Raw genomic sequence first — 16,460 nt, 5'->3', positions numbered from 1 at the left:
ATGATAATTGCTGACCAGATGCATCATTCGAACATAAACAGTCGGTTCTTGGTTTGAAATTACTTTCACTCACAGAAAAAAGTAAACTGTTATCCTCTTATAAAGTCCCGATTCCTGTTATGGACAAAATCAAATCAAGTTTTTAACTATATTGGAATAAAAGAAGGTTCCTAATTAAAAACTGCAAAAATGACTCTCAGATTTAAGGAGGTTAATAAACTTTTAATGCTACTACTATTTAGTACCCGCACTACTACTGTTTTTATTTGTTTTGTGCTCTTACTGCTGCTCGCTTGGACCAATAACTGCGCACGAGTTATGTCAAATCAAGACCAGGCCCCTATTTCACCAACGTGACAGGTGCGACAATTCGACAAGTCTCATTGTTGCTGACGTCACAGGCATCCATGGGCTACGGTTATCGCTTACCATCGGGCGGGCCGTATTCCTGTTTGTTACCATCATGGTATTATTTAAAAAAACTTTATTATATCGGCACAAAACAGGTATTTCTCTTGTGATGTTCATGATGATAATGATGACATTTGTCACAAGATTTCAAAGAACTTTCGGTAATTCTTGACAGCAAATGAGTTCTGTGTCGGAATTTCGTGACAATTGTCGTATTTCTTGTGACAATTGTCATTAACTTCGCAAAATAAGTACTTATTAACTGGCGATATAGTGGAGTTTTTTTAATTAACATGTTGGTGGCAAACTACCACACCGCCCGTCTGATGGTAAGCGGTTACCATAGCCTAAGGAGGCCTGTGACGTCAGTAACAGTGATGTCGACAAATGTCGCACCTGTCACGTTGGTGAAATAGGGCCCAGAATTTTAAAGTTAGAATACTGCTTCTGTCTATAGTAGACCCAAACCAAACGGACGGCCGGGGTCGTAAATCTTCTCATTCTCGCTCGCATGGTTGAAGGTGGGGTGAGAGAGATAGAGATATAATCCCAGTCGTCCGTTTGGTTTGGGTCTACTATAACTGGATAAAATTACGAGTTGTAAATATTTTCCGGTTATTTACTCGGAAGATTCACAGTACGGGATCCCATTTAGATACGGGTGGTTTAACCTCTAGCCGCCCAGAGACCTATAAAAAGGTCTCCTGTTCCATTCTAATTTGAACTTTTTGTTGACAAAATAAAATTTCATTTTGCTTGGCAAGGTTTGATGTATGGGCGGCTAGAGGTTAAGATTATCCGATAGGATAATTGTTTAGATGTTAAGATAACGTTTGTTTGAACACAGACTTTATCTAACAAGTTGATCATCGCTATTTTTAACTGTTAGGAGTGCCAAGTTAAACAATGTTTTGCTAAATCCGTGTTAGCTCGTCACTTTTGTTTGACCGTTTCTTCGACAGCTCCATTTTTATCATAGTCGATATAATCTAATATAACATTTCTAGATTCAATTTTGACAGCTGAAGTTGATGGCGCTGTATATGGTCCCGTTTTATTACCTACTATTTATATCTTAAAATTATTATGGTATTTGCAATAATAAAGCGTGGAATGTCACCATTAATGTCAAGTTTTCATGAAAATATGACGTTTAAAATGACAGTCCCTCACTTTATTCTGTTATAGTCAGTGCAAAGTTAGGGATACTATTAAGTTTTTCTATCGATTGAAACATGACGATTTTTATAGGTTTATTTATAGGATCTCTGACAATTTATCGTGTCCCCAGGCCGGGCTCCCGAGCGTCGTGCGCGGGCGCAGCCTCGCTAGCGAGCAGCGACGACGCGCAGCTCGGCGAGCTGTCCTGGTCTCGCTCGTCGCTTCAGGACGAGCTCATCAAGTCGGTTAGTGGCAGCCCCAGAACTCAGCACGTGAGTAGATGTAGCTAGTTACAGGTTTTACCAAGTGTTGCGTTATCAAAATACTTAGGCCATACTGGACTTAGAAAAAATAAGTCGTCTCATATCAGAATCCAGAAATTTTCAGTATGGCCCACGTAGAATACCAAAAACCGGGAAAGTGCGATTCGGACTCGCGCACGGAGGGTTCCGTACTATTATACGCAAAAAACGGCAAAAATCACGTTTATTGTATGGGAGCCCTACATAAATATTTATTTTAATTTGTTTTTAGTATTTGTTATAGCGGCAACAGAAATACATTATCTGTGAAAATTTCAACTGTCTAGCTATCACGGTTCGTGAGAAACAGCCCGGTGACAGACGGACGGACGGACAGCAGAGTCTTAGTAATAGGGTCCCGTTTTACCCTTTGGGTACGGAATTCTAAAAACCGACCAAGTGCGACTTGGACTCGCGTACGGAGGGTTCCGTACCGTTATACGCAAAAAATCAAGTTGGTTATACAGAGAAAGGTCTTGTATATTCTATGCGTGTGACAAGTGTCAAGTTGATGTAATACGAGTATCTGTGCCTATGGCTATAGTGTCATGTTGATGTAGGTAATGGGTTTGGAAAACTGTATGTTCTTGTATGACTGCTGCCGTATTTATTTGACATACTTGTAATTAAATTCATATATGTTTACCTAATGTGACGTAAGTAACTGAAATATTCCGAAAGCAATAATTAATATGATATTAATATGACAACTAAAAACTCCAGATCCATTTTCTCTTAATTGACGCATTGAAGCAATGCTCAGCCCTTGCATAATATTTTACATTAAAATTGCATAAAAATGGCAATAATAACTCTTTATGCACTATTCTGTAATGTCTTTTGTGTTTAAATCAGGTTAACATGTGTGTAAAGGATTCATTCACTTGGTAAAACCAAAGATTTGCATGTACATTTAGTTCCTTTTAAATATCCAATACATACAATCCTCTTAGTAAGTAGCATATATACGTACCTAAGTTAGTGATATAGTTATTCTAGATAAATAAATGAGTATAATTATATATAGATTAGTAAAGATAGTAAGTACTAATTCGCTAACCCACACTTAATTATTTATCTTAGTTTAACATAATTCGCATGCACAATATCAACCGTATTTTTGCATATTTTTCCAATACTAGAATTAAAGTACACGATAGATCACATATCTGCAGTTTAAACACACGACTTAGAAACAACTACATGTTGAAAAGAAACGTGTTTTTAAGCAAATCTTCAAATTACAATTTTCCAAAACGCTAGCGTCAAACCGAGGGTAACCATGCATGAAACGTTAACCGTAGCTCACACCGGCGTGCCAACTGTTATTATATTGTGTAATCGTAGAAAGTATTAGGCGCCTTAACAAATTGTGAAGAAGATTTAAAAAAATGTGCTTTAATGGCTATCCAAAATTAAATAAAGAGCGCCTTTGTCGGCCATTGGTTCATTGCAAGATGCTATAGATAGAGTTAACAATTATTGAAATAATTTAAGGAAATTGTATTAAGGCCATTTTTTGTGAATTATGCAATTTAACTCTCAATAAAAAAGCAAGTATTAATTCTAGATGTAGAATTGTAGATAGAATCCGAGTCGGTTTAAGCTACTATATTTGATTTGCGACAGAATATGAGAGCGGACCGTAAACGGCTAATCGTCCCATAAAATTACATACGTTTATAATCTCGCTCTCACATTTTATCGGTGTATTTTTACCTTAGACTTACTTTAGGGAGCATGCTATATCCAAACTCGACTGCCATTTTAGTTGATAGTGGTACTTAGTCAGTGTTACCTTAGAAATGCATGAAGATGGCTTAAAATAAAAGTATATTAATTTATAAAATAATACACTTTACTAGGTAGCTCATAGTTGTGTGGTAGTTAGTAGCCAAGAATTAGTAGGTAGTATTATATTTTAAATAACCTTCACAGAAAGGGGTTAGTTAAAACACAAGTCAGTTGACATAGCATCCCAGATCACATTACCTGGCAAGGTTAAACTATACATCAGTACATATCTCTAAGCACTAAGTGCCACGGAAACCATTTCATTACAATCCCTTACAGTCTAATAACTGATCTCTCTCTCTGACGATGATTGATTGATGATTGATCATACCTTTGTTTAAATTTGCCTTGATTACCCAAATTTTTTCACGAAGTCTTAATTCTTAACCTAGTCTTTTTTCCAACAGAAACAGTGGCAGGACGCCATAATGTCCGACGACCGACTGTCCCTGACTCTTGAAGAGATCGTCCACATCAGATCAGTTCTGACGAAGGCGGAGCTTGAAGTATTGCCTGTCGAAGGCAGGGTTAAAGAGGACGTGGAGAAGAGAAGGGTGAGTACACTTAATAAGTGTAGACTTAATAATATGAATCATATCACTTTTTTTATATAAAGTGGGATGGATAACTGGCCCTCATATTATTAACTTCAAATGTCATCGGACAATGACAGTCGCCTTTTAATCCAATGTAAAAATGGAACCTACGTATAAGACGTTTTGTGAACTAGACATACTCCTATACACTATACAGCGAATTGTCATTGTCAAGTTGGTGAAATCGAGATTGGATCCCCGACATTGTGTGCAAGAAAAATATTTATTTAGTTTTTAGGTTTTACAATATGATTGAAGGATGAAGGCCGGCTTACCGCAATATTCATAAAATATTTATTAAATTTTTTGCATTGCATTTTTGCAACTCGAGTGACCGTGATCTCAATGCATTCACGCGTCATCATCACAGATGTACGCAAATATAATTTATTTGTTTGCTTTATGTATGATTTTTTTGATTAAACTATATATACCAATGGCTATTTGGTTTTAACTCACAATTATTTATATCTGCTTCCAGGTATGCTTCTTATGTTTGAAGACAAGATTCGGCATTTTTGGTCCGTGGGGCCAGAAGTGTAAGCTGTGTAAGAAGACTGTTTGTCAGAAATGCTGCTCGAAGGTCAGTACTTCTAGCCTAAGTTACTTTTCCACCTAATAGAGATCACGAAAGAGTGACATTTGAGCAAGGACAACAGGAAATCTGGACTGAATGTTGCGCAGGCATGCCGTGGGGATAATCTTTGTTTATTGTTGTAGTAATAGCCGTTTTATATTGAGACACGGAAGAAATTCTTGTTTTAAATGTCTAGTTATAACGTAAACGAACGGGTTATAAGGTGTTCGAATAGATACCAGACTAATTTTGGCGATTTGAATAGGGTTTAGCATTCAGCCAAGTTTAGATACAGTAACAAACGTATTACCTAAAGGCGTAGCGTCTATGACGCTTCACGACGTAAGCACCAATCCTTCGAAGGACCTTTTTTTTAAGTGAATGTATTAAAACGCCGTCTGTATCTAGTCTAGTGTATATTTTATTTATTATTTTGGTTTCAGATGCGTATACCAACGGAGCATTTTGCGCACGTGCCAGTAGTACTGCTCAGCCCATCGCTGCTGCCGTCGCCAGAAGACGAGCCCTCTTTCCCGAGGAGCCTCATGAGTCGGCTGGTGCCGGAACACTCGGTAAGGGTTCGCTTGATGATGATGCCTCTAATTTCAAGGTCCATTCTTATAGGTTTTGCAATAACAGTAGAGTCGCACCAAACAAAGTCTGCAGCGGATTTGATAGTAATTGTTATGTATACGTCATAATTTCATAGAAGTTTCACGTTTAAAATGACATTTGCACGGCGTGGGCTATCAAAATCGCTGCAGACTTTTAACGGTCTGACTATAGGTACCTTACCTACGTTTCTAACGACAGATTTTTGGTGTTTTTCAGAGCTCAGAGCAGAACAGCGTAGGGAGCGCGCCGAACAGCCCGGCAGCCTCGCGCCGCGCGGCCCCCGTGCACTCCGCGCCCGGCTCGCGCGGCGCCAGCGCCATGGGCTTCGCGGAGCTGTCCGTGCCGCCTGCCATGAGCCGCAGTGTGGAGGGGCCTGAGAGCATGCCGGTCACGTTGCCAGTGCAAACGCCAGAGCGGAGGTATGTGTTTAGCTCTATGGAGCAGATAACTAGTTAATCGAGCTTAGTTCGAATGTTTTACATTCACTCTGCACTCTGTATTCATTATAGTCCCGAACTCACATAAATTATTGTAATTAATGTATCATCGTTCTGTCTCTTTTGACAAGGTACCTAAACTTTTTAGAGTGTGAAACCGAAGATTCCTACTCATTCGACTTATTAAAATAAAGCAGACCATCATAATAGAATTATTACTAAACGGCGATGATTATTTCGCGAATACTCACTGCCGCTTCCATCAATTAAATATAGGACAAGACATTATTTAACTTCAGACCGCTAGAGAACTACTTATCTAAACAATTCTAACTCGAAATCCTAACGATTCCAGGGCCCGCTACAGCCGGAGCACGACGAACGCGACGGCGGCGGAGCGGCTGCGCGGCGTGCAGATGGCGGTGTGCCACGACTGCAAGGCCATGGTGCTGCAGATCATCAAGTCCTCGCGCGCCTCGCGCTCCGCCTCCCGCGACCGCGCGCTGCGCACCCTCACGCTCGACCTCGCGCCCGTCTACACCGCCGACTGCTAGTGCACGACGGCTGACGCTTGTCCGATTGAGTTCAGGGGATGATCGTTGATGGAGCTTTAAACGCGTTTGAACCGTCCGATCTGCCTAATCGGTTGGTTCGCAAAAGGCCTCTCTTGAAACGTTTCTCGGTTTCAGCTTAAATACTATCTCCTCCTGCAAGAATATGCATTTATTCGTACCTTTTAAGGAATTAACGAGGCCGAATATCTTCAACCTTGATTTCAAACGGACAAGCGCTCATGTTTCGCTCACCGAGTGTACATTCTGAATATTTAAACTGCTATAAATTAAAATGTTGTAGATTCTGGGTAACTCAAACTATCGCATCGCTTTCTTTGAAGCGAAATCAAATATTTAATTGGAAACCTTGATGACCTTTTTTTGCTCGACATTCTTTATCATTTTCCTTTGAAAACATGACATTTAACGCTTTACAATCCGAATCCTTTGACATCAATCCCAGATTTCAACCCGGACAATAAACAGTGGAAAAAGATCTGATTCTAAAATTGGTTCTTAAAGTAGAATTAGGTATACCTAGATAATACCAAACCCCTATTTCACCAACTTGACAGTAGTTATCTGACACTGACACACATTTCTGCTTGGACAGGCGACTATGAACTTGACAATGCAAAAATGTACGGCATATTGTCAATGTTAAATAACAATTGTCATTGTCAAGTTGGTGAATTGTCAAGGGGAGATAACAAGGAGCTTCCGAGGTTGTGTGGATCTAACAATTTGTTTTAACTAGACAATGACTCTTGACAATACTCTATGACCTTTTGACAGATACCTAATAATTTTATTTATCGCACAAATTCATTTTCCCATTTTTAATCAAATTAAATATTTACAACAGAGACATTCTCGCCCAGATGTATTTAATGATATAATGATAAATGTAATGATATATTCCAAAACTAAATCATATTTTGTCACGTATTGTAATAGAAAATAGAAATATTTATATTCATATTTTTTCCAAATAGAATGTTTGATGTTTCGAAATGTCTATAATAAATGATTGTAAATCAAAGTAATCTGTGTTCAGAAATAATGATGTGCTATGATTGTTATTGTATAAAGAAATTTATCGTGTACATAGATGTATTGATATTGGTAATTCTGTCGATTGGATACCTTACCTCCGCACCGAGCATGACTAAGGTGTGATATGCTCCGCCCGCCACCTCGTCAACCTAAAAAATCAGGTTCTGACTTTTCAAGACTTTACCGACCGACTGACATTGATATGACCTTGGTTAGGGCATTTCTCATATCACATCTATTATAATATTGGAATCACTGGCAGTTAGCTATTTCATAAAGCTTCTAGAATAGATGTGGCGTACGATTCAGTCTAAGAAGCAGTTTTCTGTGCCATAAAATCGATTAATCAATTCAGACATTATTATTGCTATTATAATCGTGCTTACCTCCACGTCCCCTCGATACTAGTGTTAGGATCGCACCAATGAAGAACAAATATATATGTGTCGTTGTAAAGAACTTACTATTCACTTATTTATTTCCTCGCTTTGCCATCTTATTTATTTACTATGAAATGCCGGTCCCTGCGCTCAGATCTTTTTGACTACGTTGAATGGAATCAACTAAATAAATTGAATTTTAGGAATTTTTTTTCGAAAATCCCAGTGAAATTTAAAATTGCGGGGCCGGCATAATCAAGTCTGATTGTGTAAAAAGTTAATTGTAAGCTTAGTTTCCTCATTCCACTATCATGTCTTAGTTTTATTTAGATGTAAATTAAATTATTTTGCCAAATATGTAACCACTTTCGATATTTTCTTGTAAATATAGCTTCTTTAAGTGTTCTCTAATCGGTTACTTAATCCTATATAGAGGTAAGTTTGTATAAGATTGTCAGCCATGCTATGGTGGCGCGTTATGTTCGTAGTCGATTGAAACAAAGTACTCCTTGTCGACGACGACCACAACGTTGCGTTATACTAATCAAGCTACGGCACTCGGCACTCGCTGAATCCTTTAGAAGTTTTACATTCCCTCCGTTATGTTATAGTTCACTTTAGTTATATTCATCTTATCTAGTTTTTTGTTTATTAACAGGCGCCTATTACACCACGCTGACAATTGGCACCTGACACTGACAATTTTCTGTACAATGTCGGGTTGATAAGTCGGTACTTTTCGACCCGACGACGACAGTACGTAGCGTCAATGACTATTGACTTGTTGGAACAGCAAAGTATGCCGAATTGTCACTGTCAGGTGACAATTGTCAGTGGTGAAACAGGGGCCAGTTCTTTGCATGGTCGATCGAAAATGAGGCCTAATTCTTATAATATAAAGTCGTATTTACACTTACCTACGTACAATCAAATTAAAACAATTTCCTTACAATTTTTCTGTTTATGTGACAGACATTACATCGACACTTATGAAGTGTAAATGCGACTTTTTCTATATCAGTGTAAAACATTACTGCTCAGAGATCAAAAGAAGTCGAATTACCAGTTACAGATCATTGTAAATGTGTGTAAATTGTAGTAGTCTATATTAGATGTTACGTAGATTGTAACTATTAAAAACATACCTAAAATAAAAAGAGGAAATAAAAAAACGATACCTAATAAAATAATTACAAATCCTATTGGCATTTTGTTTACAACCGTAATTTAAGTTCCTATGCATTAGATTTCTTGAAGAAGCGCCAAGAAGCAATTGCGCATCACTATATTTAATGCAATAGCGTTTCAACATATTACACAAAGACAACTTTGTAAATGCTACAAATGCTGACATAATTGCATGAAGCATTGAACTTTATTACATCGAGATAAGGTTGAAGTTCGTTTATTCTTCCAAAAAGTACTTTCAATTATGTATAGGTAGCAGGCGTGGTTCACTCCGCGATTTCATCGCTTTGCTACAGGTAGCTAAAAGTCCATCCGTTCGACCCCAATTTTGGGGTTTGCCATAAGCCGCGCGTGGTGCTGTCGCCACCTAGCGGCCATATCTGTGCTGATCGTGACAGACGCGTTTTGTTAGAGAGTGAGTCTTCTGTACCTAGTACTATTATTTATTCTGTGATAGAAGTTATTTATTTACAAAAGCAAGGACAGATGTAGTGCATAATAATTTTCCATCGTTTTGCTATTTCACCACGTGTCTTGCCATTTCAGTCAGTATCTGTACAAAAAGTACTGAGGTTTACTGAAGTAGCATGACAAATACGAACGTTTCCATGAAAATACGATGGAAAACAATATGCACTATATCTGCAAGTACCTACGTACGTTACGTCTTTTCCACGAAACAGACACACAACACGACACGAAACGACACGACGAATGTAACGTGTATCGTGTCATTCGTGTCACGACACGGGTAGTAGTAGCCACCGAAGTCAGTCCAGTTAGCTGTCTGATGGCATGCAATGGTGGTAGATAAATAAAAAACAAGTGTTGATCGCATCACATTTATTGATTGATTTCTATTGTAACATTAGGATAAATAATCCTTATTAAATAAAATTTGCTACAGCCGCCTCGCCGCGCTTTAGCAACTTTAACCCTTAAACGCAGTATCAAAAACGATACTAGTCACTTCGAACAAAGCACAAGCTTGTACTTATACTTGGAGTTTAAGCATAATTTTTAATATGGATTTAAGGGTTAAACGCGGCAGGGCAACTAAAAATACGCTTAACCTACAACCAGAGTGCCGTCGTCAACGAACTGATGAGGCGGGACCTCGAGGTTCAAAGGCGCGGGGCCTTTGCGGATGCGTCCAGAAGCGTCATAATGAGAACCGTGGCAGGGGCAGTAGTAGCCACCGAAGTCACCGGCGTTGGCGACGGGCACGCAGCCGAGATGCGTGCAGACGCCGATGACGACCAGCCAGCCGGGGTCCTGGGTGCGCTGGTCGTCGTGCTGCGGGTCCCGGAGGGTGTCGATGGGCACTGCCTTTTCGGTGGCGATCTCGTCTGCTGTCCTGGAACGGGATGGATAAATGAGTTAAATAGTAGCCAATACCTTTTCTTTGGAGGACTGACATGAAAGAATTTAATATCCTGACAAAAGTCTGGACATCATCCTAAAATATCAACATTTTCTGGACGGTCAATCTCCGAAAATCTCTTATTTTACGAAGCGTGAGAAAAAAGATAAGGCCGTTTATGCCGCAAAAAACGTATATTTCTACACTCTCAAGAGAATTAAAATTTATAGGGTTTAGAACTACGAAATTTGGCAAGTAATACTTTCTTACAAGTTTCTTACAACTTTTCTTACTTACAATGACACTGTATGCAGCAAACACATGAGAAATATGCATAACCTAAAGATTGAAAACTGTAACTCCATCTTTTTAAGTCCCATAACTGAATTAGAAATTGTCCAAACAGCAAAGAACCTCAAAAACTGCAACTCAAGTGGACCAGACAACCTCAATACAAAATTTGTAAAAAACAACATAAGCTTTTTATGTACACCGTTATGTATAATTTTTAATGAATGTTTAGAAAAGGGTATTTTCCCTAATATTCTGAAAAAAGCCAAAGTCGTTACGATATTTAAAAAAGGAAGTCGTGCTGAACTAAACAATTACAGACCTATATCTCTTCTGTCAGTAGTCTCCAAAATATTTGAGAAATGCCTAGCTGTAAGATTGGAAAAGCATTTTGAGAAACATAACCTGTTCACTTCATGTCAGTACGGTTTCAGGAAAGGGAGGAACACTTCCCATGCTGTAATAAATCTAGTTACTGAGGTAATGTCCAACCTGAACAATGGACACCAATGTGGAGGAGTGTTCTGTGACTTGACTAAAGCTTTTGACTGTGTTAGTCACAAAATACTCCTTAACAAACTTGAGTACTACGGAGTTCGTGGTACAGCCCATAGTCTTTTTGAATCTTATCTAACTGATCGTTCACAATACGTAGAGATTTCGTGTGGAGATAATATTGAGACATGTCGTTCTGACGAAGGTGTAATTAAATACGGGGTGCCACAGGGTTCAGTACTTGGGCCCTTATTATTTCTTATATTTATTAACGATTTACCAGCAAATCTTACTCACGGCTCACCCTACTTGTACGCCGATGACACTAGCATAATAATAAATGCAAACACCGCTCAAGAGTTCTGTTTACGAATCGAAACGTGCTGGAAGGAACTTGAAAGTTGGTTTACTTGCAATGGTTTGAAAATAAATTGTGGGAAAAGTTTTTACACCATCTTTCGGCGGAGCTCTAGAAGTAATGATTTAAACTGTAATTTGCCTATAGAAAAATCTGATTGTATTCGATTTTTGGGAGTAGATCTTGATCCATATCTGAAGTGGCATAACCAAATACAAACAGTATGCAAAAGATTGGCTAGTGCATGTTACTCATTGAAAAGCATTTCAAAAATTGCAGACACTAATATCTTAAAAACTGTTTACTTCTCATATTTTGAAAGTATAATTAGATATTGTGTGGAAGTTTGGGGTAACGGCTCAAATATTAATTCAGTGTTACTCCTGCAGAAAAAGGCTCTACGACTCATTACTGGATCCAAACGTATACCAATTACCCACAGAGATATGTTCAAAGACCAAAAAATCATGACAATCACATCAATGTATCTCTATCGCATATGTGTTTATGTCTACATAAATAGGAATAAGTATCCCACATCTGGTGAATGTCATAATTTCAATCTGAGGAACAAAAATAGACTAGCATGTACAAAATCAAGTTATGTCCATTTTAATAATAGTATTAATAACATGGCAATCAAAATTTTTAACAAGTTAACTCAGGACATAAAAAATTGTGAAGATTTTATAATATTTAACAAAAAAGCAAAAGACTATTTTATTAATAGACCGTACTACACAATCAATGAATTTTTCGCGAATGCACTAGATTAATTACCATTGAAATTATTGTAACGATTTTAATTTACTGTTACTGAATGACTTATATGTAGAAAATAATTTTAACCTTAGAATAAGCAATCTTAGCATGTAAGTACCTTAGAGTATATTTTATAACTATATTTGCATGTATTTATATGTGAAAAGCAAATAAATGATCTTATTCTTATTCTTACACTACGGGGGAAAATCTCAAAATTTATAATATTTGTATGGAACCCTTGATAGGCGAGTCCGATTCGCTCTTGCCTGGCTTTTTTTTTACAGATAACGAACGAGTTGACTCAAAGAGTTTTTCACAGATTGCTGGGTGTCATGTCATCAGGGATTTTGAAAAGCTTGATCCCAGTTTTGACCACGGCGAGCCAAGGTCATAGATAATATTTTTAAGGGACAGTAATATTTGTGTTTACTTTTGTCATTGTCTGGACTTTGAGAACTTAACCTTGGCATCAGTGTGCCCTGTAAACTGGAGTTACTTTGAATCGCAGGGAAACATTGCTTTCATCATGTATTTCTGTTAAGGTTGTGAACCACATGGCAAAATGATTTAGCTTGCGTTCAAAAATCAACTCCGCGATCCGAAGTAACACCAGACGGTCTAGCATAAGTTGCGTTCTCGCGCGCGAGTCCATACTTGAAGTCGCGCTAGATGTAAGGAGTCGCGCTAGATATATGGAGTCGTGCGCGAGAACGCAACTCATGCTAGCAGGTCAGTTGACGGTGCCACAGAATAAATAATAGTACAGAAAGTTCACTTCTCTAACAAAACGCATCTATTACGATTACGACAGATATGACCGCTAGATGGCGCAAGCGCGAGCAGTCGTCGTCGCCAACTACTATGGCTAGACCCCAAAATCGGTGTGGGCTGCATGTACTTGTAGCGACACGACGAAATCGCGGAGTGAGCCACGCCTGACGGTGGAAAATTACCTGTGGCGAATGAACAGCGGCTTGCCCCTCCACTTGAATGTGACGGACTTGCCCTCGGGGATCTCGGAGAGCTTGATCTCGATTTTGGCCAGGGCCAGTACATCAGCAGCGGCAGCCATGGAAGACACGAACTGCGTCACGACGGACTTGGCGGCGTACGCGCCGGCCATGCTACCCGCTGTAATGGGAGAAAAATATGGTTGTATGTAAAGTCAGTTTACGGACGATAATTTTGCGTGATAACGTCATAAGAAAACGTGGCCGTAACATTACCATGGAGATCTGTCCACAACATGACACTTTTTCGTGCATGCTACGGGTGTTCATACACTTATAAAATGTTATCATGTCAAAATGTTTATAAAATGTGAATGATGAATATGTCAAACCAACAGTATCGAAATCCGACATTGGCTCACAATACCACCACTGAATCTTTCCACGCTGTATATGGATAAAGGATTTTATTTTCTTTTCCTTTTGTAAGATTTGATTTGTTTTCTGAAAGAGCTACGTATTTGTGATTTCATGTGCATATATTTTTATTTTTTATATCAAATTCTATAAAGTTATGTACTCACTGAGTATAATTGCATGAATTCTATAGTAATTTAAATTGTATTAATTACTCGTAATGCATGTTAATTATAAGATGTAATAATGTTTTGAAAAGATGTGTCCCGCCGAGTTTGTTGCCGGTCCCATATTGGGATACCCTCCTCCAATTGAGGGGGGATTTAAATCTTCTCGGGGCAGAGGTGTACGGTTGGAGCCGGTAAATTTATTTGACGTTCATAAGCGCATTGTAATATGCCTACTTGAATAAACTATTTTTTATCTTTATCTTTATCTTTATTATTTTTAAATAATTTTGATCTATGTTCATTCACTGATATCTATGTGTTAAAATTGTTAAATATGAAACAGTGTCGTCACGCCATCTAGCCGAGCCCCAAAAATATTTTGTTAAGGTAAATTCAGTTGAATAGTCAATGAAAATGGTATGTTTTTAAACCTTGTTTCACATAAACCTGTTAAATATTAGTGTCCGACTGAAGATTCGGATTCTGTTTCCGCCAAAAAATCTTGTTTCAGCCGTAGTTTCGGTTTCGGCCAAAAAATCCGTAGTTTTCATTTATTTTTATAGATGCTAAAAATTTCCAAATCCTGAGTATTCCGAATTCCAATATTTCGATATTGGCACTATTCAATTTTGGTCCAATATTCTGGTATATTGGTATTGTACTGTATTGTAGTACGGGCAATTTTCCGCAACTCGATGTCCTGCGCCTATTTTGCGTGGTATATTGGTATTCGGAAATACTAGAGTCGGAGAGAGAATTGTGGCCCTAGGGGTAGCAATACTGACTGAGGAAGCAAATTCATTGAAAGAGATTGATGGAAACTGGTGCTCACGGCTCCTTGGTCAAATTTGGATTATTTCATCTGACCTAGCCCCAAATTAAGCAAACACTATGCACTAAGATATATCTCTAAAGTTCATGTTCTAACTAAAGTATTTGCCATAATCATAGCGAAATTCACTCCATGCATCAGTTTTGGTACGAAAACAGCTATTATTTTTGTAGTAGTTAGGAGTGGCCAATTACTATGTAGTGGGCAATAACTATCACAGTCACCCTATGTTATTATACATGTACAGGCTACGGAATGTAATGTTGCTATTATACGATATATAAGTACCTTTCCATTATAGCTCAAGGACAGTTTCTCATATTTTATTTACGGTACATTTAGAGTGTGTTAATGACATAAATCCTTGACAAATACTTAGTGAATCACATATTTCTGGCAACAGAATACTATGTACTTTAATTTTATTATACATTGTTATGAAACAGTAATAAGCTATATACTAACCTCCAGCCATAAGGTACGTGAATGATTGACGTCCATCAGCAGTCTCCTTGGCCTGCGCCGTAGGATCCTGGGTTTCCTTGCGACGGTAAGCGGAAAAATCGGGGTACGCAATATCGGTGTGCGCAAATCGTACTTGAGTTGGCACTGAAATTGACAAGTGTTATGTAATATAATTTTTCATTAGAATCACCTGCGCAAAATGAGCGGAACCACAAACTAATAAAAGAATTAGGCTTACCTTTCGCGTTAGCCTTGACCTTCAGGCCCTGGATAGGTAGGGATCCATGCAAAGATTGCACAGTCGAGGCTTTGGGTAGAGGTTGAGCCACTATCTTTTCGTTGGACACTGGAACGGCGACCAGTGGTCTCAGACCGTTTGAAACCACTTGGGATGTGGATTTGAAATACGGAGCCAAGTGCCCGGCCCTCACAACGGAAGTCATTTTGATACGCCTTCCTAAAACGTAATAAAATCGTTTTTACAAGAAAGCGCAAGTGCGCGAGGAAATATCTAAAACGTCAATTTCGTGTTGCCACATTGAACTTTTTTCCGTGTCTTCAGAAGCGTTCAGGATAAATTCGTATCCAGTTTCACAGTTAAAGCGTTAACACACGATCCAACCGAATCGCATCGTACCATTTTCGGTCGTTGGTAAAAAGGTTTGCGTAATGCGTATGTCGCTTACAAACTAGCAAGTAGCTGCACTGAAAGGTTCGCACAAATTTCGAAGCTGGGCTCGACCATGTGTAAACTTTAAGTGTATAAGTAAAGCAATTCTTCAGTAAAACACGAAGATGTTTGAAAAGTGTAGGTGGTCAATATTTCAAATATATTTTGTATCTTGCGCTTTTTCTGCAGAAAATAATAATTGTGTTTTATTACCTCAGCCCATGTGAAAAAAATAAGTGCCATAACACTCTCTCACACACACAGACACATGCACTCTCTTTTGCCGATAAATTTTATTCAGTTTGTGAGTTTTTTTTTTATATTAGTCGTTATCTTTACTGACTGCAACTATTGTTGTGTAAAAAACTCTATTCAACATTTATCTTGGAGGATTTATAACAAAATGGAGACGCCTTGTCTGTAATTTTCTGTAGGTACAAAACAGTCTGCTGATTTTTGCGGGGGAGGGGCACGTCAAATGTATACATAAATATAGTCATGTCAGATAAGCGTCAGTCCATACAATGTGTAACATGACCATTGGAGGGAACGCCTATTAATGGCTACTCTGTTTGGTTATATTCTCCAAGATATTTATCCTGTCCACGAAAAC

General features: G+C 38.4%; 2 protein-coding genes across 4 annotated transcripts in view; one reads left to right on the top strand and one right to left on the bottom strand.

Moving 5' to 3' along the window:
• LOC134663987 (protein spire) overlaps positions 1-9,082 on the top strand; it is a 241,292-nt gene extending 232,210 nt beyond the window's left edge. For 2 of the 3 annotated variants that reach the window (XM_063520545.1, XM_063520543.1), the window contains 6 exons: positions 1,703-1,844; positions 4,076-4,222; positions 4,746-4,847; positions 5,285-5,413; positions 5,673-5,875; positions 6,249-9,082. In XM_063520545.1, coding sequence (XP_063376615.1) covers positions 1,703-1,844; positions 4,076-4,222; positions 4,746-4,847; positions 5,285-5,413; positions 5,673-5,875; positions 6,249-6,447 — 922 coding nt within the window. In that variant the 3' untranslated portion in view covers positions 6,448-9,082. The remainder of the gene's footprint in view (positions 1-1,702; positions 1,845-4,075; positions 4,223-4,745; positions 4,848-5,284; positions 5,414-5,672; positions 5,876-6,248) is intronic. The other variant, XM_063520544.1, reaches the window with a different exon arrangement.
• An 817-nt stretch (positions 9,083-9,899) lies between these two features.
• LOC134663982 (cytochrome b-c1 complex subunit Rieske, mitochondrial) lies at positions 9,900-15,714 on the bottom strand. The gene is made up of 4 exons (XM_063520539.1): positions 15,416-15,714; positions 15,178-15,321; positions 13,297-13,474; positions 9,900-10,428 (listed from the first exon to the last, which is right to left on the bottom strand). The coding sequence occupies exons 1-4, from the start codon at positions 15,618-15,620 to the stop codon at positions 10,140-10,142; spliced, it is 816 nt and encodes a 271-aa protein (XP_063376609.1). The 5' UTR covers positions 15,621-15,714; the 3' UTR covers positions 9,900-10,139.
• Between the last annotated feature and the right edge of the window lie 746 nt (positions 15,715-16,460).

Source organism: Cydia fagiglandana, chromosome 4, assembly GCF_963556715.1.
Source record: "Cydia fagiglandana chromosome 4, ilCydFagi1.1, whole genome shotgun sequence".
NCBI lineage: Eukaryota > Metazoa > Arthropoda > Insecta > Lepidoptera > Tortricidae > Cydia > Cydia fagiglandana.
This window is presented reverse-complemented; position numbering and strand designations above follow the sequence as displayed.

Coding starts and splice junctions, on each gene's coding strand:
- LOC134663982 (XM_063520539.1), bottom strand. CDS start 15,620: ATGACTTCCGTTGTGAGGGCCGGGCACTTGGCTCCGTATTTCAAATCC. Junction 13,475..15,177: donor CACGTACCTTATGGCTGGAG/GTTAGTATATAG, acceptor CTCCCATTACAG/CGGGTAGCATGGCCGGCGCG. Junction 10,429..13,296: donor CCGCTGTTCATTCGCCACAG/GTAATTTTCCAC, acceptor ATCCCGTTCCAG/GACAGCAGACGAGATCGCCA.